The sequence below is a fragment of the Pogoniulus pusillus genome, chromosome 31 (assembly GCF_015220805.1).
Source record: "Pogoniulus pusillus isolate bPogPus1 chromosome 31, bPogPus1.pri, whole genome shotgun sequence".
Lineage (NCBI taxonomy): Eukaryota > Metazoa > Chordata > Aves > Piciformes > Lybiidae > Pogoniulus > Pogoniulus pusillus.
The window spans coordinates 5067557-5095155 of NC_087294.1; the positions used below are offsets into that span (position 1 = coordinate 5067557).

The window sequence follows — 27599 nt, forward strand, 5'->3', positions numbered from 1 at the left end:
AGGGTATAAGAGCTAAGCCATTTGGGAACAGGTATAAAAGCTAAAATCTTGTGCAAAATGTGGGTGTATTTTGGATTATCTCACAGAATATAGGAGAAATTTTGCTTGAGTTTGTATCTGGGCCCCTCAATTCAAGAGAGATGTTGAGGTGCTGGAAAGTGTCCAGAGAAGGGCAGTGAAGCTGGTGAGGGGCCTGGAACACAAACCCTATGAGGAGAGGCTGAGGGAGCTGGGGGTGTTTAGCCTGGAGAAGAGGAGGCTCGGGGGGACCTCATTGCTGTCTACAACTACCTGAAGGGAGGCTGTAGCCAGGTGGGGGTTGGCCTCTTCTTCCAGGCAACCAGCAACAGAACAAGGGGACACAGTCTCAAGTTGTGCCCGGGTAGGTGTAGGCTGGATGTTAGGAGGAAGTTGTTGGCAGAGAGAGTGATTGGCATTGGAATGGGCTGCCCAGGGAGGTGGTGGAGGCACCATCCCTGGAGGTGTTCAAGCAAAGCCTGGATGAGGCACTTAGTGCCATGGTCTGGTTGACTGGCTAGGGCTGGGTGCTAGGTTGGACTGGATGATGTTGGAGGTCTCTTCCAACCTCGTTGATTCTATGATCTGCCTTTGGTGTGGTCCTAATAATAACACTGAACTTCTGCAGCATAAGACAAATCAGCTTCATAATGGATACTTGGTAGATGGATGTATCCATTAGTAATGAATAATTGATAAATCAGCTTCCTCTGAACTACACAAATGCAACTAACATTCCTCCTGTTTTATGTTGGGGTTTGGAACATGTTTCTTTCTCACCTGGTAGCTTTTAAAACTTCATTTAACAGAAAGGTTTGGGTATTCTGCAAGAACTGTGGTAATGGAAATGTCAGTGGAAATTCAAATGTCAGAATGTCAATGAGTGAAGAGAAAGCTGACAGTGACAGAAGCCAGAGGAGCAGTTCATAGGTTTAGAGGATGGCACAGATTCATCCTCAGGTGGATGGTTGAATACTGCGAGTGACAGAGAAGCAGGCCAGTTGTAAATGAGTTCAGAATATGCATTAAAGCCTCTGTGATTAGCTGTGGAACTTAATTTCTATGTATTAGTGATGAGGTTAAGCAGGAGGAAGTATCCAAAGAATCCATGACTGATATTGTAAAAAAGGAGGGAACCAAAAAGATTTTCTGGGGACTTTATTATAGCTTACCATGTTGTGGAGTCTGAAGTGTTAAACTGACACATGGTTAACAGTTTTGGATGACATTTTTTATTCTAGTGACAACTGTTTGAATTTGGCTTTAAAGTGAAATATCTTCTACTATCTTATAAAGTGTAAGGTCCAGTTCCATTAAACTTCCCTTTATGGTTAAGTGTTGGATGTTGATGACTGCTCTATGAAAGTGTATCTTCTGAAATACCAGATGGCATCACTTCAAGTCATGCCAGCAGGAGTGCAGTACATGAAGTCATTGCTAAATCCCTGTTCACTGACCCAAAAAGGATGAGTGATTCCTGCATTGAATGTATGTGACTCCTGCTCAGGTAGGAGACAAAAGTAGTGATACTCCAAACGTCCTTAATCAGGACGTCCTTAATCCAGCCTCTCTATATAAGAGATTCTGTCACGTAATTATTGCACACCTTTGCAGAGCCTTTTTACAACGAGGAGAAAAACGTGTTTGTGTTCATCTGTCATGAAGGGTTGTGGTGGACAATAAGCATTTTCTAGTCAGGTGAATAAAAATGTGTCAGTGAGTGAAAGACGAAAGCTGTACAAAGCTGCAAGGGAGATTGATTGTGCCGATATATGTCTTGTAGGAGAAGCAAGATTATGTGCAATGAGCTTCGGGTCAAAACAATCCTAACATTTCTTAATACTTCTCTGTAAGCACTCTGACTCTTCTTCTGTCCGGCTTGCATGTTACTTAGAGCTTATAGAGTAGGTAGCTTTGGTGTGAATGTTTGGGAAGGTGCACAAACAAAAGCATCTGCATGGAAGAGAGATATCATAGAATCAACCAGGTTGGAAGAGACCTCCAAGATCATCCAGTCCAACCTAGCACCCAGCCCTAGCCAGTCAACCAGACCATGGCACTAAGTGCCTCATCCAGTCTTTTCTTGAAGACCCCCAGGGACGGTGCCTCCACCACCTCCCTGGGCAGCCCATTCCAATGCCAATCACTCTTTCTGTGAAGAACTTCTTCCTAACATCCAGCCTATACCTACCCTGGCACAACTTGAGACTGTGTCCCCTTGTTCTGTTGCTGGTTGCTTGGGAAAAGAGACCAACCCCTACCTGGTAGGGGTTGTAGACAGTAATAAGATCACCCCTGAGCCTCCTCTTCTCCAGGCTAAACAGGCCCAGCTCCCTCAGCCTCTCCTCATAGGGTTTGTGCTCCAGGCCCCTCACCAGCTTTGTTGCCCTTCTCTGGACACCTTCCAGCACCTCAACATCTTTCTTGAATTGAGGGGCCCAGAACTGGACACAGTACTCAAGGTGTGGCCTGACCAGTGCTGAGTACAGGGGAAGAATAACCTCCCTTGTCCTACTGGCCACACTGCTCCTGATGCAGGCCAGGATGCCATTGGCTCTCTTGGCCACCTGGGCACACTGCTGGCTCATCTTCAGCCTACTATCTATCAGTACCCCCAGGTCCCTTTCCTCCTGGCTGCTCTCCAGCCACTCAGTCCCCAGCCTATAGCACTGCTTGGGGTTATTGTGGCCAAAGTGCAGAACCCTGCACTTGGCCTTGTTCAATCTCATCCCATTGGCCTCTGCCCACCCATCCAGCCTGTCCAGGTCCCTCTGCAGGGCTCTCCTACCTTCCAACAGATCAACACCTGCTCCTAGCTTGGTGTCATCTGCGAACTTACTGATGCTGGACTCAATCCCCTCGTCCAGATCATCAGTAAAGATATTGAACAGGACTGGGCCCAGCACTGATCCTTGGGGAACATATGATCTTACAAACACTGTTCTGTCACCTTAGCTGCCTGGTTGTGCAAGTCAGAACTCCTTGGTTAACCAGTCCTATGTTTAATTGTCAGAGGGAGGAGTGATCTAAAACAGATATTTTAGCAATCTTGGGCAATGTTGCTGTCAGATTAAGCACAAAAATTGTGTCTTTATGACATATGCTAATTATAATGTTTTTAGGGCACACTTTAAAGAATATCATTATGAATTAATGGAGACCTTTTAAGTTGATAATTTGCTATAGCAAAGGCTAGATCATACTGTCAAGTTGCAGGTCTCTGCTGGGCCACAGAAAGGGTTGCAGTCTCTTCCTTTACTGTTTTTTCACAGCCTCTGTAAATGCCAGACAAAAATGCTGTTTATATGTGGATAGACAGCATCCAAACCTTTCCTCCATAGGGGAAAGCAGATGAAAAGGAAACAAAGTGACTGAGGTGAGCTAGGAAACAGCTTTATGCGCTGGTTCTTTGTATTTATGCAGGACAGATGTTTCTTTGTGTTTTAGACTTCCTTCAGTGGTTGCTGCATTATAGAGCATGTCATTCTCATATGGAGTTGGGACATCTTGTAGAACATTTACTGGATGTGCAAGGCCACTTTTAGTTTCATGGTAGAACCTAACCTCTCAGCAGTGTACTTTGCTATGAGCTGTGTATTAAAAGCAGTCTAATTCCATGGTTTGTATGTTCTTAGATTTTAGAGGGGTTTTTCACTTTCTCCCCTTTAGACACTTACCTCAATTTTCCTTGTGGGAAGCCACATGGAAATTTTCTTCAAAGACAATGTCTAGATCTAGATGTTACATAAGAAAGCATTTTCTTGGCCTAGAGAGCTTACTGAAGAGAAGAAGACAAAGCAGTGGAATTGCAATTACAATCATGAGTTTTAGGGCTGTTGTGGAAGCAACAGAATATTTTATACAGGTTATCTTAAATCTCTGTGGTTGCACTAGCCCAATAATCATGTCTGTAAGGAAACTGACCTTTGGGGGAAATTAAGATGCTTTTTGTCCTGTTTTGATCTGAAGCTACTTTTCTCCCAAATCTGTCTTTTCCCAGGGGAGTTTGTGTAGTCTTAACAGTACTTGCACTGAGTCTGGCAACTTCGGCAAGGCTGATGTCATAGGAGAAATAGAGTTTGCCCTAAGATACATCTTCGAAGCTTGCATCTTAGAAGTTTGCATCAAGGCATGTAAGAACCTGGCTTATGGAGAGGAGAAGAAGAAGAAGTGTAACCCGTAAGTGTGTTTGTAAAGAATGAGTAGAAAGTAAGGCAAATATCCTGGTTTTAAGATACTTAGGCAGTTGAAATGAATTGTTTTATAGTGGTGTGCCACAGTAGTGCTTTCAGAACATCCAACACATGCACTGTTCACATATACACACCACGAGACAAATGGGTTTCACACCAGCACTTGTTCCATTCTGGCCATTTTCTGCTGGTAGTTGTCCCTTTTCGTGCATGTGAGCAGGCAGTTGGATATCTTTATTGGTAATGAGAACCTTTGGAAGCAGGTCTAGAGAAGAGCTGTTCAGATTTTAGCTCTTAGGTTGTGCCTGCAAAATGAATGTGTAAGTGGCTAAAACGTGAGGTGTCATGTTCCTAATTCATCTGCTGACTCACACTGGGTCTCTGGCTGATTGCCAGACTGCTTCTCTGTTTTCATCTTCTGGTTAATGAACAGAGATTTCAGATACTGCAACACGTTTTGGAGTCTAAAGCTGTTTAATAATTATGTATTATTGTAAGAGGAGGAAATACCTTCTTCTGTGGATAAAATGCACCACAGTAATTCATGATTGGTGATTTGTCTGTTACTAATTGACCCTCTCTGACCCTGCTGTAAACATTCATAGAAAATCATCAGGTAGAATTCCTGACTGCCTCTTATTGCTCCTGCTGTCACACTGTGTCGGAGGAAGTTCTTAACAATGAGGATAGTGAAATACTGGAGCAGGTTACCCAAAGAGATGGTGGAGGTCCCATCCCTGCAGACAATCAAGGTCAAACTCGATGGGGCCCTGAGCAGCCTGATCTAGTTAAAGATGTCTCTGTTCACCTTGGGGGCTTAGGCAAGATGATCTTTGAGGAGCCCTTCCAACCTAACGCATTGTGATGGTTTGGGTGTTCCCCGCCCCCCCCTCACTTTAGAAATCACCCAGACTAGACTCAGCCAGCTCTGGAAATATGAATGAAGCTTATATTTACAGCTGGCACAATATACAAGCAGATATTTACAGTATATACAGTTATAGACAGACATAGACAAGGGAAAAGGTGATACAGAAACACAACTCCCCTCCCAGAAACCTGAGTCCCCAGGAGGGGCTCTCAACCACCTCTGCACCTTCCCCCTGCCCCTCTCAACCTTATCCCAGTCCCAAGGAAGAATGGAGGTTCGGCCAGAGGTTAAGAAAGCAAAGGTGAGTTAGTCCAAACGGAGGGTGAGGTTAGAAGGTAAGATGTTGCTCAGCCAGCAGCCCAAGCAAGAGAGAGAGAAAAATGGCGAGAATGTTATCTAATGTTTTCATTTCTTGTTCCCATACTCCTTAGCAAGCCTGTGAGCGAAGTAGACATCACCCTTGTTTTCTTTCCACAGCCTGTAATCTAGTTCTTGTCACCAAACCATTCTAGCCTGCTTCAAACTAGCACATGCATTCTACCGTGGTGAGCTCTGGAGAGACGACACTGGGATTGTGGCGCTGCAGTCATCTTCACTCAGAAGGAGCATGGCTTCTGTGCATCTTGCACAGGGTGTTCATAAAGGTGAACCTGGTGACGAAAGGAGCCTTGCTAGGACAGCAGCTCCTGAAGCAGGGCAGTTTGGGAGCACTTCAGAAGTGGGTCAGGGTTCTTTAAGTCCTGTGGTAATTAAGGCAGGCAGACAGTTGCAGAAAACAGGAGAGGCAATGTGGGAAGCGCTGTGTAGTGAGCATTGTCTTTTCTGTTGGTGTGTATTTAGATAATTCCAAGCTAGCAGAAGAAGTGCAATCACTGCACTCATTTAACACATTTGCTGAAAAGCAGACTTTTCACTGATGTTTAAAGCCTGTTGTGAACTATTTATCTTGAATGATCTGGAATGACAGGGTTAAGTTTGGAAAAGCTGTGTAAGTTCTGCACTGCTGATTTAATTTACCCAGTGATTTAGTCAAGAGGCTGGTTTAATACTGATTTAAATCCTGACATCTGAAATAGGATATAAGTACAGTTTGAAGATACACTATCATAGTATAGTATGTAACATAGTGGAGTAACACAGTATTATGTTAACCATCATTCCTTTCCCAGCCAAACTGTGAACAAACACTCTGTTGTTTATACTCTTTGGTTTTGAAGCCATAACACAACTACATCCCACTGAACTCATTTTAAGAGGAATAGTTAAGTATTAATATTTGTATGACCTACACATGAGAAGTGAACTCATATTAAGAGGAGTATTTAAGTATTGATATTTGTATGACCTACACATGAGAAGTGAACTCATATTAAGAGGAATATTTAAGTATTAATATTTGTATGACCTACACATGAGAAATGAACTCATATTAAGAGGAATATTTAAGTATTAACATTTGTATGACCTACACATGAGAAATGAACTCATATTAAGAGGAATATTTAAGTATTGATATTTGTATGACCTACACATGAGAAGTGAACTCATATTAAGAGGAATATTTAAGTATTGATATTTGTATGACCTACACATGAGAAGTGAACTCATATTAAGAGGATATTTAAGTATTAATATTTGTATGACCTACACATGAGAAACTTTGGGTAGGTGCTGCCCAAGGAGGTGGTGGAGTCACTGTCCCTGGAGGTGTTGAAGAAAAGCCTGGCTGAGGCACTTAGTGCCATGGTCTAGTTGACTGGCTAGGGCTGGGGTATAGGTTGGACTGATGATCTTGAAGGTCTCTTCCAACCTGGTTGATTCTATGATATTGGTCCATTCATCTTCCAAAAACGTTTTTTTAACTGTTTTTGCCTTGAATCAATGTTAGGGCAATTATGATCACTTTAGACAATCTCCCACTCTCACTTGAGTGACCATTACAGCACTGAGAGTTATGAATTATTATTTGTATGATTATACCTTTTTATTCTACTTGGTACTTGCTGTTATGAGATGTTTTCTTCCTGAGCAAGCAGCAGTTGTCCTGAAGCTGATTGATTTTTTTCTTTTAATCTGAGCACATAACATGCTGTCTGTTTTCATTGTTGAGCTGTCACTACAGCTGACAAGGTGGCTTCCCTGGTGGCTGCTTTATTAGAGTATGAAAACAAAAGATTGCTGTTCAGATTCTAATCCTTTCCCAGTTACAATAGGTTTGAGACACGTTAACTGGCTGACATCCAGGGATGCTTATTGTCTGTCTGCTTTTACTGAGAGGATATAAATCACAGTTTGCCATTTTATTGCTTGGGAAATTACCAAGTCGATAAAGTTGCTTAAGAATGAAGAAGGAAACTCTCTTCATCTAATGAATTTTCCTTCTTTGCTTGATTAATTTTTTCTTCTTCTTTCTTCCTCTTCGCCCTCTTCTTCGCCCTCTTCTTCGCCCTCTTCTTCGCCCTCTTCTTCGCCCTCTTCTTCGCCCTCTTCTTCGCCCTCTTCTTCGCCCTCTTCTTCGCCCTCTTCTTCGCCCTCTTCTTCGCCCTCTTCTTCGCCCTCTTCTTCGCCCTCTTCTTCGCCCTCTTCTTCGCCCTCTTCTTCGCCCTCTTCTTCGCCCTCTTCTTCGCCCTCTTCTTCGCCCTCTTCTTCGCCCTCTTCTTCGCCCTCTTCTTCGCCCTCTTCTTCGCCCTCTTCTTCGCCCTCTTCTTCGCCCTCTTCTTCGCCCTCTTCTTCGCCCTCTTCTTCGCCCTCTTCTTCGCCCTCTTCTTCGCCCTCTTCTTCGCCCTCTTCTTCGCCCTCTTCTTCGCCCTCTTCTTCGCCCTCTTCTTCGCCCTCTTCTTCGCCCTCTTCTTCGCCCTCTTCTTCGCCCTCTTCTTCGCCCTCTTCTTCGCCCTCTTCTTCGCCCTCTTCTTCGCCCTCTTCTTCGCCCTCTTCTTCGCCCTCTTCTTCGCCCTCTTCTTCGCCCTCTTCTTCGCCCTCTTCTTCGCCCTCTTCTTCGCCCTCTTCTTCGCCCTCTTCTTCGCCCTCTTCTTCGCCCTCTTCTTCGCCCTCTTCTTCGCCCTCTTCTTCGCCCTCTTCTTCGCCCTCTTCTTCGCCCTCTTCTTCGCCCTCTTCTTCGCCCTCTTCTTCGCCCTCTCCTTCGCCCTCTCCTTCGCCCTCTCCTTCGCCCTCTCCTTCGCCCTCTCCTTCGCCCTCTCCTTCGCCCTCTCTCCTTTCTGGTCACTTTCCATGTATCCTCCTCTCTGTCTGCAAGGTATGTTAAGGTTTATTTACTCCCTGATAAATCTCCTTGGAGCAAGCGGAAGACAGCTGTCAAAAGGAGCACAGTGAACCCAGAATTCAACGAAACTTTGAAGGTACTGTTTGCAATTCCGTGCTGCTATGTGTGCTTTTCCCTGCTAATGTCTCCTTTTGGAAGGGTCAGTCCTGCATTTGCAGAGCTGTCCTGAGGGGAAAATCTAGGAGTCACTGATAACAGTCATTTTTAAATGATGTTTCTCGGTCCAAACAAGACTTTTGGAGTTACAACAGTAAATTGTAGATCGTTAGAGGAGTCTGCTTTTGTCTGTGAAAATGGGAATGGAATTCCACCACCTCTAAAGTGCAGTCTGCTTCCTTTTCCCTGTGCAACTGATGTCAGACCATCTCTTTGCAGCATCTGATTTCAAACATCATTAAACCTCCTAGAGAAAAAAGCACTTATGATTTTAATGCCTTAATGTCTTGTATTATTAATGCCTTGTATTATTACTTGTCACATCCTTGTAGGAACTCTGTGTAGAAAATAGGAGCCATTATTTGCACTTCACAGACACTTAATGAAACGTGAAGCTGAATCTGTGTACTGCCAGCTGAGAGAGGCAGGTTTGGTTTGGTTGTTCACAGCTCCAGTTCTGTATTCAGATCACTACAAAGCTCTTTTTTTGTGTGGCACATAAAAATGATGAGTTCTTCAACAACGTTGTCTTGGGAGAGGTATGAAACAAAGCTAATGGAGGGGCAACTAGTGGTATTGCTCCCTTAACCACGAAACAAATGCCAGTGTTAGCCCCATCTTTCAGTGTGTGTGAGAAATTGTAGGAAGTTAAATGGGCAAAACATTTGAAAAGAGCATTATTCAAGTTTTATAACAACAAAATTGTAAAGTATGCAGTTCTCATATAGCCAAAAATATGGATATAAAGTTGAGTGACAAAAGGACCTGAAATTGGAGTAATTTTACAGCCCCTTTTCAATGCCAGAACCATGCAAAACTGATAAAAGGAGAATGAGAGGCATGCCTGGGCTGCTTGCATGAACACTAAAGGTAGTTCAGTTAGAAATCTTTTTAATTGGTTTAATTATTAGTTTATCCAGAGCAGCAGAAACAGTCAAAAGAGGATAGTGCTAGTGCAGGTAAACTGCATCATGACACCATGATCCAGCTCAGTGGGATTCAACTGTAAATTATGGTACTTGCATTTAGGTAGCTGCATGTGTGAGAGGTGTGCAAGTGCTCTTGGAAATCACTAGAGCCCAGGGTGAGTCAGAGTGATTAACCTGAGAGCCAACACCCAACTTGAGATTCAGCAGCCTAGATATGAGTAGCCAGGTCCTTGTCCAGGTCATTGCCTCCAGTTTTCAATCAGGTGGCTGCCTGGAAGCTGGGTGTCATATTTGCCAGTCTCATGTCTCAACTCTATGTTTTGGAAGTGAATCAGGGCTTTAATTAGTGGTCAATTGAATTACTTCCTTTCCCCTTTTTGCATTCAGTAGATGTCCACTGACCAGAGTGGGAGTTTTAGCATCTTGATTGGGGTCTTAATTCTGAATTGGCCTCCAGAGCACCCAAATTTGGCTGGGAGTGTAGACCAGAAATATATATATAAATAAAACTGACAGCAAAAATGGGCAAGGATTATTTAAAGTCCTGAATTACTAATCAAAATCTTTAGCAAGGCAGGGCAAAGTATTCCTGGAATGTTGTTTCATAATTGAGTGAGCATCATTTAACATTTAAGTAGTGGGGTAAGATGCAGCTTAGGAAGCACATTCAGACAAGACAGTTCTGTCTGCATCCAGGTGCCTTCAGCCATGCTGTGGCTGCACATCCAAGCTAATGAGCACGGGGCCTGTGTTCACCTTGTGTGCTGCTTTGTAACTGCTGTTTACCTTTCTAGTACAAGATTGAACCCTCCCATCTGGGAAACCGGCAGCTTCAGGTCTCGGTGTGGCACGCAGGAGCACTCAAGCACAGGGTGTTTCTGGGGGAAGTGGTGATCCCACTGGCAGCATGGAATTTCGAAGAGAACTCGATGCAGCAGTTCAGCTGGTACCAGCTCAAACCCAAGGTGATTCTTAGTTTTTCTGCTCACTTGTGTCTTAAGAGCAAGATGTAGTGAAAGCCCATCTGAGACCCAGAACTGCTTGAGAGAGTCCAGCACAGAGCCACAAAGATGATTAAAGGAGTGGAACAACTTCCTTACGAAGAAAGGCTAAGGGAGCTGAGGCTCTTTACTTTGGAGAGGAGGAGACAGAGGGGTGACCTCATCAGTGTTTATAAATACGTAAGGGTGAGTGCCAGGAGGATGGAGCCAGGCTCTGCTGGGTGATGCCCAATGACAAGACAAGGGGCAGTGTGTGGAAGCTGAGACATAGGAAGTTCCATGGAAACATGAGGAAAAATTTCCTCACTGTGAGGGTGACAGAACACTGGAACAGGCTGCCATGGGGCATTGTGGAGTCTCCCCCTCTGGAGATTTTCAGTACCTGCCTGGATGTGTTTCTGTGGGATCTGGTCTAGGTGATCCTGCTTTGGCAAGGGGCTTGGACTGAATGATCTTTTGAGGTCCCTTCCAGCCCTTAACATTCTGTGATTCTGTGATCACTGAGGGAAAAATGCTGTCAGTACAGTCCATTAGTAAGATGTGTTGCCACCACCAATAAGCTGTGAGAAGGACATAAAATAGAATGGTTGTAGTGATGCAGATTTCTCTGTGTCCCTTTCTTCAGCTTGAAAAGCTTGAAGATGACCTTAAACAACACAACAGTGAACTCCTTGTGTCTGCAAGACTGTCAGTACCAGCCCAGTATAGAAATTCCCAGTTTGAAGGTATGAAATGTCTCAGCATACATTAATCTCTTGCCTAGAAAAGAGCGGAGATCAACTGCCCAAGGTAGAGACTGCCAATAGAGGGCAAAGGTGGAGGGGAAAAGGCTGCAAGGGTACCAGACCAGAACTCTTGGCCTCTGCCAGTGGTCTCATTTTAGAGAAGTTGTTTCACTTGAAAGATTTGAGATCCTACCTATGTGTACAGATACCTGAGGAGTGGGTGTCAAGTGCCTGGGGCCAATCTCTTTTCTCAGGTCAGCAACAGTAAGACAAGGAGCAATGGCTACAAATTGGAATGTAGAAGTTCCACCTCAACATGAGGAGAAACTTCTTTACAGTGAGGGTGATGGAGCACTGGAACAGGCTGCCCAGTGAGATTGTGGAGTCTCCCTCTCTGGAGACTTTCAGAACCTGCCTGGATGCATTCCTGAGTGAACTACCCTAGGCTGGACTTGATCTCTGGAGGTCCCTTCCAACCTCTAAAGTTCTGTGACACTAGGTCTGAATTGTGCAGTCAGGATTCAAGTTTTGGTAATTAAAGGCATGCAAGGTACATTAAATGTTGTTGTAGTGTGTCAGAGCAGGCACCTGCTGGTGAAGTAAAATAAAAACTTTGTGAGGGAAGGATAGGACAAGCAGATTGTCCTTACCTCACTGGATCATGGTGAGTTAACACAGCAGTTCAGGCTCTAGTAATGCTCTTTGTGTCAGGCCCATAGCAATATGTGGAGCCAAACTGGAAGACCTAATTAGTTGCTAGGATATTTTTGTTCCCTTTTCCAAATGACTTCAAAGTTAGCAGCTTGCTTGCTCCTTGTGCATGCCTGTGTATTGTGTTGCTGCTCTGTAACTAGTGCTGTAACGGTGGAGCAGTATCACACCAGGGCTTGGCTGTTTCTCCTGGCTTTCAGAGAAACACTTCTGTGAGCACTGTGCACTGTTTACTTCTCACAAACAACAGGCAGCTGTCTTTGGAGCAGGAGTCACAAGGCAGCCTGCTGTTTTGTGTGTGTGTGAATCCTACCTTGTACAAGCAGGTTAAAACCTTGTAAATGATCTTAATGCAGCCCTCTGAGGCCTTATCTCAGTGGTGCTGCTTAGGCATCTACCTCCTTACTTATGCCAGATCTTAAGCGCTCAGCTGAACTCACTGGTTCTTTCGTGTGATAAATGCTCCTGTTGCAGGGCAAAAAGACCAAGTAGTTCCCAACTGCCAGCTTCAGGTTATGATATTTGGGGCCAAGGACTTGCCTATGCTGAGATCTGCTGGAACAACAAACTCATTTGTTAAAGGGTATGTATGAGGCCTTTGAATACAGAATGTCACACACATGCTGTACCCGTGCATGTGCTGACATGGAGCTGTATCCTGAGACTAGTGTATGAAAGTGGCATTGTCCACACTCTTGGTCAGCCTTCCCTGTAATGGGGACGTGTAGGTGTCTGCACAACAGCAGCACTCAGCAGGATGGTGGCAGGTCCCACCTGCTCTTTGGGTCCTCAATGGAACTTGAAGAATTCACTGATGTCATTACAATGTAGATTCACTAGTTTGAGTTTCTGTTTGGAGATATTAGGAGGGGAAGGGGGAAAGGACACAAATTAAGAGGCTGTTTTCATTCCCATTTTCAGCTGTGCTTTTGCAGCATTTTTTTTTTTTGATACCATGGAAAGAAAACTTTTAGCTTCTCCATTCTAGACATTTTAGAGGAAAAGGGCCTCAATTTTCTTCTGTGCCTGTATGTGGGATCGTTTTACTTTCTTCCTGCCAGGTATCAGATGCCTTTGGAAGTACATGCTGGGGTACACTTACAACATCTCATAAAGCCATTTCACTTGCTGTGGCTCTTGTCTTCAGTGAAATGGTGGTGCAGTTTGTCTTTTGAAAGGCAGGTTTCAAGCAGTATTGTAGGAGGCTTTACTCTCTGATCTTTCAGTGACAGCAGATCAGAAGAGCCTACTTGCACCATCATGGAAGGCAGGTAGGGAAGGGAGCAAATCCCCAGATAAACATACTAGCACCCTGTGCTACCTTGCACTTAAGCTCAGCTGCTTTGTTATTTAAGGCAAACCAGATGGCCCTGGTTGATCATTGCAAGTGTTGTGTTTTGTTTGGGAAATCAGTAACCTTGCTGAACTCTCATTGTTTTGGGGAAGGTGTCTTGTCCTTCCAGACCAAGAAGAGGTAAAGCAGAAGTCTCCTGTCTTGAAGAGAGAGGCCTGTCCCCAGTGGAACCACTTGTTTGTCTTTGATGGTGTTACCCCTGCTGAGCTACACCAATCATGTCTACACCTGACTGTCTGGAACCAGTCACCTTTTAGCTCAAGTGCTCAGTTCCTAGGAGGAGCCAAGCTTGGTGCAGGTAGGTTCTTTACGGCTGAAGTTTGAAAGTGATGCGGGAAGAAGTTCTTTCAGCTTGCATTCTGCCTAAGGATATTTACACTGTGCCTGTGCATATGCTCCAGGCCCTGTCCTAAGCAACTTGGAATCTTGTGCTTGGATTCTGCAAGCACTAAAGTGTGTAATTTAGTTCAGGTCAGTGGGAATTGTCAAGAAAGCCCTTTGTTAGTGTGGTAACTTTCAAAGTCAGAGCCTGGACATGGTAAAGCAGGCACAAAAAAATTAGTTGGAGTTAACTGATGTAGAGCTCCTTGTTTTGAAGCCTTGTTCCTTCAGCTGTTTTCTCTGCATTGGCTAATTTCAAGCAGCATCTCAGCAAAAGGAAACAGAACTAATGATCCCATAGTCTGCAACCCTGCCCATATTTGTGCTTATTGTTTTACATCCACGAATCAACCCAGTCAAATGGAGATACAGAAAGGAAACTCCCTCAGAAGCACCTGTCTCATGTGTGAGTTTTGGGCTCTAACATGAGTAAGCTCTCTTTCTCAAGGCTGAGGAATTTCTGAGACACCCCCCCCCTTGCTCACTGGATAGACCCTGTTTAATTGGTAAGTGAGCAGGGAAGGATTGTCACTTGAAAAACATCCAGTGTCGTCTGTCACCCATCTTCCCAGGTGGTTTCTTGCCATAATGAAGTGAGCACCTCATTTAGGCTGAAAGGCCCAAAATGAGGTGCTCACTTCATAATGGCAAGAGCAAGGACTTTAGAGGACTGTTATCACTAGTAACAACTTAATGCTGTGCAGGCTTCCTTGTGACCTTACTTTGATTTCCCCTTGGATAGAGCAGGGACTGCCTGGTTCTGAGCAAAGATTGTTCAAGCCTAATGCACAGAAGTCAGCAGGGAGGAGCTGAAGCAGGAGACTTGGTGCCATTATTAGCATGCACAATCGCTCCTCCTGCTTCTAGTCGTACAACCCAATACTTTGCTGCAGGGCATGTTCTTTAGAGTCATCCTCATTTAGCAGTATGTAAGCAAATGCTTCAGAAGCATAGTTTATTGCAATTAATGCCCTAGCCTCAGCACAGCTGAAACTGCTTTAAGTGGGAGAAGCAGATGGCTTGTGATCTAGTCAGGAATTGAGTAAGGGCATTTGCAAAGTTACTGAGATCTTTCCTTTTGCTCTTTTGCAGAGAAATCCTTGGGCTCTGCAGACCTTGTTTCTCAGTCAGTGCTCCAGTGGCACGAAGTGCTGTACAGCCCCAACACGTGGATGGACTTTACACTTGTACTGCATTCAAATAAGGAAAACTTTAAATCATGAGAGATTGCTGCACAGCAACTTCACCTTCCCTTCTTTTCATTCAAGTGGCACACAGCTTTCAAGTCTGGGCAATGCATACTGCAGCAGTGCCAACTCCAACTTTGGGGAAACGAGAGTTATGCATTTGAAAGTGACAGTCTGCAAGTTTTAGTTCTCAAACAGTTAAAGCTTCTTTAGCTGTGGCTCTAGCTGGACTATCAGGTCAGTATTGTTTCTTTAGGAGTGGCAAATTCAGTTTGCAATGCATTGTGCTGAGAAGGCAACAGTAGCCAAACGATAGGCGGTTTTCCATTTCTAGGCACAGCAGAACTGCAACTATTCAATGTAATCACAGACAGGACTTATTATTGGAGACAATAACTATTAAAGTTACACACTTTCACTCCTTGTTGATGCTTTGTACATGTAGGTGGGCTCCTTTATGCTTCAGAGCTATTTAGAGAGCCACTTCACACAGCTCTAAAAAACTATGGCCTGTGGCCACATGCCTCTCAGAATGTGGCTGTATCATGGTGCTTAAAACCAGTTGAGTAAGTTCTCCCTCACGTGGAGTGTGGGACAACAGTTAAGAAACTTCCTACACCTACATTTATTCTGTTAACTGCTGATGTGAGAAAGTACTAACAAAGCTGAGCCACATGGTAGACAGCCCAGGACAAGAGTTTAGCTAAGGTGATAATTTAGTCATGCAAACGGTGGAAGCTTAAGGCCTAAATACTGCATCAGTTCACTTTGCCTCAGCTGTAGCATCAGTGGCAGCAGAAACTTCATCTGTACAACTGTAACTAACTGGTGGTGCTGTTAGATACCTCCACTCATTACAGCAAGTATTCCCCTTTCTTTCTTTCTTTCCAGGCCAGTGTGGCTTTTAAGGACTTGAAAGGCAGAGGAATTAATACGGTAAGCTCAGGAACAGAAGAGCATAGCACCCCTTCCACAAAATGCACCCTGCTTAAGAAACCTTTGACTCAAGTCCTTTTTTTACTCTGCAGATCTTTTATTTAGATGTTTGCTGCTGCACATAAAAAACACACAGGATTCAACTCAAGTACAAAGCAGCAGAGATGGTGTAAGTGGAAGAGAAGAGCTGACGACATACTGTATCTCACTTTCTAACAGATTGTCAAGGAAAGGGAGGGAAGGAATGGTCACAGAAATGCTCTCTACTAGAGAGACTACAACTGTGGGCTAAAGAACGAGTCCCTTCATCTTTGGAGTCTGAAACCTTAAATCAAACAGTTTAAAAAAAATTAGAAAATTAGTTAGAAAAATAGGTGCAGTAGAAGGGTATCTCCTGGATCATGTGTACACAACGCCCTTCATTGAGTAAAAAAGTGATCTTTACAAATAATGCCTTCGAGCAAATCATCAGCTGCACTGTAGCTGGCTACAGTACTCTTTTAAGCATTTGTACAGATGCAAGTCTCATTGAATCTGAAAAGTAACAAAATATACAGAGCAAAACTACTTCCCTTTAAACTAGTGCTGCAATGCATGTATTGCATGTTCTCTTTAATATATATATATCTATATATAAATACTACACTCTAACTGATCAGGAATGAAGCTGGAATGCAAACACAGTAGTGTATTAGATTCCAGATGAGTATTTGCCTAGTTGTTACTCAAGGGAGGGCATCAGTGTCCCTCTGCCACACTTCTGAGCCATTACTGCAGAATTTCTCCAGTCAAGAAGAGCAACCAGAAAAAGCCTAATTTCTACACGAAGTACTTCTGAGGTGCTGTCAGTTCTTGGGGAGGAGGCAAGGGAAGGGAAATGTGGGCATCAAGACCAAGGGAAAAACAGGGTGTACAAAGAGACGTGCACACATGTACACGGATACACCTGTTGCACAGGTGCTTGCAAATCCTGAGTTCCACGACCTGTCTTCTCAACTGTTGCACTTTACTAGTAATACAAAGACATATGGCACAAAATTCACCTACAGCTGCTTATTTTTAGACCAAGCTGAATCCAGCACCTGCACAGGTCATGCATCTTCAACTAGAAGCATGGCCTAGGAAAACTTGTGTTGTTTTTAGAAGGATGTGACAAAAGGCCTTTTGGCACTAAGCAAAGGCATGAGCAAGTTAACCAGGATCAGTGGTACAGAGAGTTTTTAACTATCCCAAATTTAACAGAAGGTATGGAACAAAAGGGAGCTTCAAACACCTCTGGGTTTAGAGAACATTTGTTAAGTGTCATACAGTGATGACTCCTCAGGGGAAAAAAAACAACCACCACAACAAAAAAAACCACCCCAAAACAAGAACACAGCATTAAGATCTGCCTTTCCCACAGTCCTGCTCTCTTGTTAAAAGCATTGTTACATCGCCTCAAACTCATCGATTCTCTGCTTGGTGTTGCCTTGCCGGATCTGCCGCAGCGTCTTGTACTTGTCGCGTCCCTGCCGCATGTTCTCCGAGTGGATGATATCATTGTGGGTCCTCTTATTTTCATCTCTAGCCTGGGCCAGCTCATCTGTCAGTGCCTGCAATGTCAAGAGCATGAAGCAGCGATTACAGGGAAGAAGCTTTCGGCTCACCATAGTCACGTTCCTTGGTGGCAGTGGTTAAACGAGTGGACAGATCAGTGCAAGGTGTGCTTCCCATAAAGACTACGGATAGCACAGGTGATCTGAAGGCCTGAGCGATGGCAGTAACCTTCATACCACACACCTTGTCTTTAATTCAACTGTGAACAAAGACAGACTATCCTCTTCTGTTTGCTTAACTAAGCAGTTAAATGACCTATTGTCCAGGAATGGCATTTCAAGTACTGCGCCTTCCACCACTCTCTTACCCTCAGCTGCTGCTGCACACGTTCGTTCTTCTCTGCCTCAGTGATCCGTTTCTCCTCGTTACGGTCGTTCTTGATCCCCTCGCTGGAGAACTCCGCGCTGTAGGCAGAGTACTCAGTTCCTTCATCTTGCAGGTTATCGTGGACATGGTAGTTCACTGGCTCGTAGACAGGCGGCGGGGGTGGTGGTGGAGCAGTCATTACCAGGTGTAGCTCCTCCTTTGTCTTTACCAGATCGTCCTGGGCTTCCTTGGCCTTTGGGAGAAGAGCGACAAGTACTTTACATGCAGTTAGTGCTTTGAAGCAGCTTCACAACACTTGCATCCTCAGGTTTTTTAATCTGCTATGAAAAGCATGAGAGGATTAAATCTCTGCAGTTGACAGAAATGCAGAACATCTCTTGGGTGTTTGATAATGCTACTCATTGTGCACCGTGGAAGGTACAGGGGATCTGAACAGAGAATCTTCTTCCAATAAAAGAGTCTAGGAAAAACAGTTCAGTGGGAAACTAAATCTATCTTCATCCACTTCTCTAGCTGAAGACCTGTAGGCTGTAAACGCAGGTTCCACAGAGCAAGAACTTCAGTGGATCTGCCCTCCCATCTGGCATGCAGTGCCAGTTAGAACACCAGGCACTGGTTTGTTGTGGGGTTTAGTGCATCAAATGGTGACACTCTCCTGACCCAGGTACCAGGAAAGCCACTGACAACAGCACACTGCCCTTAAGACTCTCACCTGCGACAGAGCTGCATTTGCAGCATCTTCTCTTGATTTATGTAGTATTTTCAGACATTACATCATGGATTAAATGCATCATTCATATGTGCCCTTTCCTTTCCAGGGCTCCAAGATAAGGATCACATTTTTAGGTTTTATACAGGCTTCTATTTTGAATTTTGACTGGAAGCTTGCAGAAGAAAAGTTTTGCAGGCATATGGCACAGTCATCAGGAAACTGCCCTTCTCTGCAGACGTACAGATGTTTTGTCTCCATGTGTTTAGAGAGGTCATACCAGGTTAAGCCCTGCATTATGTTCTGTTCAAGTCCTGAACCTAAGGCAGGTACTTACTCTGATTTGCCATTCTTCAACCTCGCTCTCTTTACGTCTCCTTGCCTCTTCAAGAAGTGCAATCTTGGCTGTATACTCTGCCAGCTCTGTAGCCTGTTGAGTAATAAAAGTGGAATTTATCATGACCCTTGGAAAAAAAACCACACAACCAAGCAACAAAGCAGCACTACTGTCTGAGAAAAGACCCAAGTGTTACACTCTAGAGTAATAAAGGCCAAACAGAACATTAACCAAAAAAAGGAGATTTCTCATGACAGACTCAATGCCACAATGGTGCTATCACATGGGCTAGTACTTCACTGCACTTTGCTTTTCCCCACAGAACAAGGCTTTCATTTACTCAAAAGGCAGAGGAACATACCTTTGTTTCTTATCCTAAAAAAAAACAACAGAGTCTTACCAGCTGTTCCTGGCTCTTCATCTGGTCCTTATTTTGCCTCTCCAGATCTTCCTTGGCCTGCAAAGCAGCCAAACGATCAGCTTCCAAGCGTTCTGCTTCCTCCTGGGCTCGTCTCCTTTCCTCCTCCAGCTGAATGGCTCTTTGGATCTGATCTGAGAGCTCTAGAAAAAGATGGATCGATGTGGTTAAGTCCACAAGTCCAGTGAAAGCAAAAGGACTTCACACAGACAGTCTCCTAGGCTACTGCAGAACTCATGACAAACACTTCATTCCAGCTTGCAGTATCCCTTCACTGCGCTCCTCAAGGTAATTATTTCCATTCAGAAGCTGTCAGCTGCACATTACAATTAAATCTTCTGCAAGATACTTGCACATGATTCTGATGCCCTCTGTTTACAGTTTACTGCAAGGAACAGATGTTGCTGCTCCTCTGTGCACTGAAACAGAAGTTTCCATTTCATTGGAAAGTGAAATGGAAAAGTACTTGCTCCACACCAAGTACCACTTCTGTTAAACATGCTTGAGAGCTGAACTCTTGCTCGCTGCTGGAAGATGTTATGCTACTTAAACCCTCTTGGCAACAGGGAAAACCAGTTTGCACCCTTCAGCTCCCAAATACAAACAGCAGATGTTATGCTACTTTGGTATTCTGAACAATCTCAGCAGCATACACATGTATTTATCCATACAGACAGATGTCAGCAAGCCTTGCCAAGTGACCCCAGTGTCACCAGGTTTAGGCTGAGTGTAAGCAGCAACCCACAGAATCCTTCTATGGAGCACAACATCCATGGTCAGGTCAGTCAGCACAAGTACTTTACCTTTCTCTGCTCTCTGAGTCTTCACTTCGTACTCTTGTAGCCGCACCAGCAGCTCCTCCTTCTCCCTCAACATTTGCTCTTTCTCCCTCTCAATTGTCTCTCTCTTCTTCTTTTCATTTTCTAGTTGTTGCCTGTTAGAAACAGATTTCATGCTTTCATTTCCAGACCTAAGCTACAGCTAGGCAAGCAAGTTAACTGGGCATATCTCCAGGCAGCTCAGTGTAAAGTGACCACCACAAAACAAAAGACTGAAATTCACAGAGCCTGCTCCTGCATCACTTGGGAATTTTTGCTCCGTTTCAAAAATCCCATTTCAGAAAAATACTTGCATTTTTCTTGTCTGCCACAAATTCAAACAAACTAGATGCACTGAGAGAAAAAGGAGGACTGTGTAGTGCACAGCAGAAGAGACTTAAGGGCTTCTGAAAACAAAAGCACCGAGGAAATAAAGAGAAAGAAGCCACAGATACTGAAGAAAACCAGTATGATTTCTTGAATCATAAGCAACCTGCAAGCCAGTGCTATAAGTCTAATGGAACTGCTAATCCTTTTTTCCTTGCCTATAAAAGGTCTCCCAGTCCCCTCTGCTCTCTTCAGAGTGTACACACACGCTCCCAGTGGAGGGTTCTCCCTTACTCCCAGCCATCCTGTGGTCCAACAGATGAATAACACGCAAGAGTCAGGAGAACCCCACTGCAGGTGTGTGCCACCACACAAGAGTCCTCTCACACTTTTTCTTGCAAGTGTCAAGGACAGGACAGGAGACTCCACGGGCACAGGTCTGAGCAAGAAGATGAAGGCTCATGGTCCCACTGCAGGATATGCCAAGCTGTACGCCAGAGCTCGAGGGGCCAAGCATATGCTTTACGGATCACAGAAATATTTAGGTTGGAAAAGACCCTCAGGATCACCAAGTCCAACCAATAACCCTACTCTACAAGGCTCACCCTAAACCACATCACCAAGCACCACATGCAAATGATGTGGGACAGCTCTTGGACCCACCTAAGCAAACCCTGTTATTGCCCTGCTGCTCTGCAGATGCAGCTGCCTGCTGAACCCTGAGAGTTTGGAGCTACTTATCCCTGCCACCCCATCCCTGCTGTCTGTATGCAAGCTCACCTTTCCAGCTGTTTCTGGTGCTTCTCCTCCCGGGCCTGGGCTTTCATCTGTTGTACCTCGATGGTGTCAGGCTTCCTGCGCCGCATATACAGCTCATGGTTGCCCATGCAGAGCTGCAGGATTCTCTTGTTAATTCGCAGGCGAGGGGCATAAAACACAAAGTCCTAGAAGTGAGGCACCACACAGTCACTTTTCCAGGCTGTGGAAAGTGCAGGCAGATCACCTGTTTGGAGATGCTGCAGATTCTGTGTTGGCAGGTAACTCAGAGTAGTGACTAATTAGTTTTTAATTGGAGACTTCCAGTACTAATTAGCTTTTAAGTTAGCATGTATTTGGAACTATAAGATAGTGTGTGAAACCAAGAATGCATTGCAGAATAGTAAAGTAACCTTGCTGACCTGTTTGAATCAAAGCACCACCTGTTCTTTCAGAGAAAGAGAAGAAATATCTGCCAATGTATTTCCCCTCTGTGTCATTTCCTAGTGGAGCTGACCTAGGCTGTTACAAGAAAGGCAAAAGCATATAGGTGCTATTTTGGATACTGGGGTGCAGGAAGTAACAAAATACAAGGTATGCTAAAATCTCTGGTCCAACCAAAAAAAACCAAAACCAAACCCACACAACATAAACCAGCCACATTTTTTATTTCTCAAAAATGTCTTACTTTTTAAAATTCTTACTCAGTTTTTCTGAATCCACTTAGACCATGAGCAAACTCTGCATCTCTGTGCCTTCATTTGTGTACCATGCCAACAGAGATAGGAGCAGTGGGCAAGCTGAGAGAGAGCCAGTGGCTCCCTGGCCTGCATCAGGAACAGTGTGGCCAGTGGGTCAAGGGAGGTTATTCTTCCCCTGTACTCAGCACTGGTCAGGCCACACCTTGAGTGCTGTGTCCAGTTCTGGGCCCCTCAATTCAAGAGAGATGTTGAGATGCTGGAATGTGTCCAGAGAAGGGCAACAAAGCTGGTGAGGGGCCTGGAACACAAACCCTATGAGGAGAGGCTGAGGGAGCTGGGGGTGTTTAGCCTGGAGAAGAGGAGGCTCAGGGGGGACCTCATTGCTGTCTACAACTACCTGAAGGGAGGCTGTAGCCAGATGGGGGTTGGTCTCTTTTCCCAGGCAACCAGCAACAGAACAAGGGGACACAGTCTCAAGTTGTGCTGGGGAAAGTCTAGGCTGGATGTTAGGAAGAAGTTCTTCGCAGAGGGAGTGATTGGCATTGGAATGGGCTGCCCAGGGAGGTGGTGGAGTCACCATCCCTGGAGGTGTTCAAGAAAAGCCTGAATAAGGCACTTAGTGCCATGGTCTGGTTGATTGGACAGGGCTGGGTGCTAGGTTGGACTGGATGATCTTCGAGTTCTCTTCCAACCTGGTTGATTCTATGGTTACCACCACAAACCAGTGCCCATTCCTTAGAACTGCTCTCCTACAGATTGTCTCACTGTTAGCAAGAGGTGAAAGTGAGAAGGGGCAAACAGGCTATACAACTTTGGGCAGCAGCAGTGACTGGTTTTTCACTGCCTGAACTCACAAGCAGTTGTGGCTGTCTGCGAAAACCGGAGGTCACAGCAGAAGCAATGAAGAGCTCTCCAAGTACTATTAATACAACCATGAACATGCTGACAGAGACCTTCTTTTTCTAACTCACATAGTGACTGTAAAGGAGGCAGGCAGCAGTACTGTGCTTTGCTCCTGCGCTGAACCCTGACCTTGCCAGAGCCACTCTGAGCTGTGCAGGTGCGACAATGCAGGCTGTGCCTGCCAGACAGTCGCTCGACATCCCACTTCTGAGAAGTAATTTTAAACCCAAACTGTTTGTGTACACTGATGGACAGATCATATCCTGAGGTGAGGTTCACTTGCACAGAAATAAACACTGAGGGCACGGGTAGTGATTGCCTTTGTGGTACAAGGACAAAACAGTCACAGGAGAAAACAAAAGATTCCCCTTCGTTCCTCATTCCCAGCTTCCCCCCGGTCTTGCACAACTGGGAGCACTGCAGTTTGGTATTTTAAAGCTAACGTGCTGGAGATGTTGAGAGTACGTGGCCAGGCAGACCTAAGAATTAGTAAGTGTACTCTGGGCAAAGTGCCACAAGACTCCATGCGTCACGTTAGTGTCCACTGAAACACTGACATGTAGAATCTGCCAAAATAAAAAGGGAGGTTCTGACCCATATCCTGTGCAGACTGTCTGGATTGCTGTAGTTAGGATATTTGCCTCTTAAAAAGGGGCACATCCATATGAAAGGACACAGACAATTTCCTGGATGCTCAGAATTAGCATCCAGGTCAATTGTTCTTTCAGACACAGCTTTAAATATATCCCTACCCAGAAGGGAAAGGACAACTGATAAAGGAGGGAGACATAACTCAGGATTTCAACGCTAGCACTTTTCACAAACTTGAACGTAGAAGGTTTCACCTCAGCATGAGAGAAACTTCTTCACAGTGAGGGTGATGGAGCACTGGAACAGAGAGGTTGTGGAGTCTCCTTCTCTGGAAACTTTCAAAACCTGCCTGGATGTGTTCCTGTGCAGATTACCCTAGGGGATCCTGCTCTGGCAGGGAGGTGAGACTCGATCTCTGGAGGTCCCTTCCAACCTCCAATGTTCTGTGATTCTGTATCAGCCTCTCACAGGTCTCCCATTTCAGACTCTGTCAGATCTAATGTTGGGGAACAGATGGAAAGCTGTGACCTATATAGATGAGGTTAATGAAACACAGGCAAGAGGCTCTTCCATCGAGAACAGCATGCCTGACAGACCAGCTCTCTACCTCTGTGGAATTCTGTGGAGTTTCACCAGCAGCACGACAGAAAGAAGTTCCTCTTCCTGCAAAACTCAGGTTGGAGAAAAGCCCTGCACAACCTATGCATTAGTATCCTCCAAATTACTGGGAGGATCTTTTCCTGTTCAAGATCTATAATCCATCACCCTCTGTCAAAGCCAAACTGCTTATTATTTCTCAGGGTTATCCTCACCCACCAAGGCCAAATACTGGGGTGGGGGCAGAAAATAAGAGGAGGCCTTTCTCAACTATTCCAACAGTTTCACAAGACTGAAGGAATGAGATCCACCTATACCAGTTATTCCACTTTATGCTTCCATCAGGCTGAAGTAAGTTGCCAATTCTTCATTAAAATAACCCTGAAAATGTGTTTCTGAGTATTGAAAAGCAACATTCACAGATCAGTACATCTCAGTTCTGCACAGAAGTCACATCCCTACCGTTGAGAAGCTTGATATGCAAGGTGGTCAATGAACTGGTCCTTAACTGTCATTTACTCTTTCCCTAGCATAGAAATGAGCATTAAAATGGAAAGCCATATGTAGCCATGTGGTTCTGCAGTAGCATTTGAATGATTTTTGTGTTTGGGAGTTTTTTTAATCATTTAAAAACCCAAAAAAACCCACAAAAGACTTAACCACCAGTTTCCATACCCTGATAGAAATGGGTCCTCTGGCTACACAAAAGGACTCACAGAACTAGTGAGCACTCTCACATTTCATCATAAAACTGTCTAGTTTGCCACCAAAAAAAAGAGAACTCTGCAGTTGCAAAATCCTCATCTTTCTCCATGTTAGGTTCCACCATAAACCCTTTATTTATGCTGCACAAAAAAACAGGTAGCTTTAAATACAACCTAAATACTAAGGCTCATTTTGTATCTCAAACATCTGCAGCTTTCTCCTCTCCAGAGAGTACTTCAGAGATGAACCATTATAAGTTGTGCCTATGCAGTATCCAGGAACCCATTTTAGGTATACTTACTGGTGCCTTCTTATCAATAGGCTTTATAACAAACTTCTTGTCATTGAAAGAGATGTTTCTGATTTCACTCCAAGGGAACCCAATCTTTGGAGTCAGTCTGGAAAGAACAGAAATGTTTATGAGATGCTGCAATGAACTTCTTTCCCCTGTCTTGCTTCTGAACACTTCACACAGCTCCCCCAGCAAAGAGGGGACAGCAGCTGAACCAAAACCCTATAGGCAGTAGGAAAAGAAGTCTCCCTTAGTCTTGTTTTGGTCAGCCACTTCCCAGTGACTGTTGGCTATGCAATAGGGATGGTCTCTGCTGAAGCAAACCACTCAGTTTTTCCGAACACCACCTCCTTTGAGCTCGTTTCTTTAACATCAGGGCCTAAAATCTGTGGTGGGCAGACTTTTAGGTATGTGTGCTGTGCTTCCCAGAGGCTTCTGGTACATCATGGAACACTTAAACCCAAGTAACTCAAGCCAGCCCCCCACACCTTCCAGCACCCAAGAAGAAGTCTGCTCTGCTGTGTTAAAGCTAGCCCAGTTACCTCCACACTGCCTTCACTTCTCAAGTGCTGGGCAGGCAGAAACACAATTGGTAAAAGTAGATTTCTTGCCTTTTGTTCTCCCCTCCCCTGTGTTAGAAGCAAGGCAGTAACAAACAGCTCTTTCCATCTGCGCACACTGCTCCTTCAGCTCATCCCAACAGTCACCAAGCAGAACTTTAACATGTTGGGTGTGCTCCCCTGTTCAAAAGTGCCCCTGTGAAGCAAAGGGCAAGATTCAGACTCCCAACTCTCCCTCACTCATTAGGAGTTTGTGTCTGCTGGTTTATTTTAAATCACTTCTTTAAGCCTTGATCATTTCTCAGATTCTTGCATGTAAAAACCTTCAAGTTATTCACGAGATGAATGTTTCTCAGTCACACACCTGCCCAGCTCTGCAGCCAGTTCTAGTACTACAGAGACTTGCATATTTGATCAGATATTTCAGTATTTAACACCACATTATTACTCTTTAAGGGAGGCTGTATTCTCTAGAGATAGCAAATAACAATTAAGAACTGTACTTTACACAAGTGATAACACCAACCAGAAATCTTCTTGTTACTAACCCCTCCAATGTGTCTCACACATGCTGAAGCACTAGCAGTGGTTGAAGACACAAGTATTCAATGCTTACTAGAGAAAACAGCTATCAGCATGGTGAGCTGCTTAACCTGTAAGAGTTCTTTCTATGGAGCTCATTCAATGAGGAAGAAGATGGCAATTCTTGAGGATGTGCCTGCCACAGATAGAAAACTACTACGTAGCATGATCTTGCTGGGCCCAAGCCTAAGAAAAACCCCATCAACTTTCTTGATTTTAAATCAGACATCAAGGGGGAAAAAAAAGACAAAGACATCCTCTTCAGAACTTACCATTCCCTAACTTTTAAGACATCCTCTTCAGAACTTACCATTCCCTAACCTTTAAGACACCCTCTTCAGAACTTACCATTCCCTAACTTTTAAGACACCCTCTTCAGAACTTACCATTCCCTAACTTTTAAGACACCCTCTTCAGAACTTACCATTCCCTAACTTTTAAGACATCCTCTTCAGAACTTACCATTCCCTAACTTTTAAGACATCCTCTTCAGAACTTACCATTCCCTAACCTTTAAGACATCCTCTTCAGAACTTACCATTCCCTAACCTTTAAGACATCCTCTTCAGAACTTGCCATTCCCTAACCTTTAACTGAACTGCAAGATTATGCAAGAGTGTGTGTAACATTAAGAAAGAACTGTGAAGAAAATGACTTGATTAGACTAATTACTCTCACCTCCATCACTTTAGCTTAAGTGTTCCAACACCAAGTGCTACAGTTTGACAGACAACTAGAACAATTTACTTAACTTCTACTGCAGAGTCACCTCTACAATGAAAAAATAAAAACCCAAACAACCAAACCTCGAAAATACCTGGAAGTGGAACACTGACCTGTAGTACAAACCCTCACACACCTATAGCAAGAACTCTTTTTCCTCTGGTTGAACTTCAGCAGCTAAACCTTTGCCTTTTCACCTTTACCCCAGTCCCCAAATTTTGCAGGTAGGAACCAGAGGCAAGACACACGTGACTCTTGCTCTAGTCCCCGTATCTGCTCAAAAGACTTAATTATATAGTAGCAGGAGTTAGAGCAGAAACATGCAGCACTTGTATTTGTTTTGCAAACGCTCTTGATAGCTCTTTACAGTAGATGGCTGTACCCTGCTTCTGCAGCTGGAAAAACCTGTTTGTGTGGCCATGGTTACACAGCAAGACTTGTCATTCAGGACCCGAGTATTACATGAGCGAAACTACTTCTCTTTCAAGGGACACTCCCTGTTTTCTGGGTGACGGCACATGTTAGCATTGCAGAACAGGCTGCACTTCTCTTTACCGTCTTAACAGAAGTGCCAGAGACTTTCAGTTGATATTTCAGGTGCATTCAGAGCTTTCTGGGGACTAAAATGAGAACAAATGAAACCTCAGGAGGGGAGGGGTGCAGGGAAGCAAGCTAAACAGCAACCCTTCCTCTAAAAATATCTGTTTTAACTGCCCTTCAGTTGTGAAGTACTGCAAGAGACTAGCAGGCTTAGGCATGGCTCTTCTCACCTTTTGTTTATTTATAGATGTAGGCTATCACTTCTCACCTACTATCCAGTATATATGTGTGTATTTATCATTAATATATGCAATGCCTTTGTCTTTACCAGAAGGGCTGATTAAAGTGACACACACCTCAGGAAGACCTTGTTTC

At 44.4% G+C, this 27599-nt stretch overlaps 2 protein-coding genes across 6 annotated transcripts in view; one reads left to right on the forward strand and one right to left on the reverse strand.

Annotated features, from left to right (window-relative positions):
* SYTL3 (synaptotagmin like 3) overlaps nt 1-15875 on the forward strand; it is a 41776-nt gene extending 25901 nt beyond the window's left edge. Inside the window, exons 10-19 of one of the 5 annotated variants that reach the window (XR_010307928.1) lie at nt 4019-4197; nt 8336-8438; nt 10242-10412; nt 11074-11173; nt 12359-12467; nt 13111-13155; nt 13331-13536; nt 14712-15043; nt 15698-15742; nt 15835-15875. Coding sequence is in view for 3 of the 5 variants with exons in the window: in XM_064169099.1 (XP_064025169.1) it covers nt 4019-4197; nt 8336-8438; nt 10242-10412; nt 11074-11173; nt 12359-12467; nt 13111-13155; nt 13331-13536; nt 14712-14842 (1044 nt within the window). In the remaining 2 variants the exon portion in view is untranslated. The other 4 variants (XM_064169099.1, XR_010307929.1, XM_064169100.1 and 1 more) reach the window with 4 other exon arrangements.
* Nucleotides 15819-27599, reverse strand: part of EZR (ezrin) — a 38355-nt gene continuing 26574 nt past the window's right edge. The window contains exons 8-14 of the mRNA XM_064169102.1: nt 24829-24925; nt 21055-21218; nt 19933-20063; nt 19112-19272; nt 18712-18804; nt 17646-17897; nt 15819-17334 (exon numbers count right to left, since the gene is read on the reverse strand). Of these exons, the coding sequence (XP_064025172.1) occupies nt 17170-17334; nt 17646-17897; nt 18712-18804; nt 19112-19272; nt 19933-20063; nt 21055-21218; nt 24829-24925 (1063 nt within the window). The 3' untranslated portion in view covers nt 15819-17169. The remainder of the gene's footprint in view (nt 17335-17645; nt 17898-18711; nt 18805-19111; nt 19273-19932; nt 20064-21054; nt 21219-24828; nt 24926-27599) is intronic.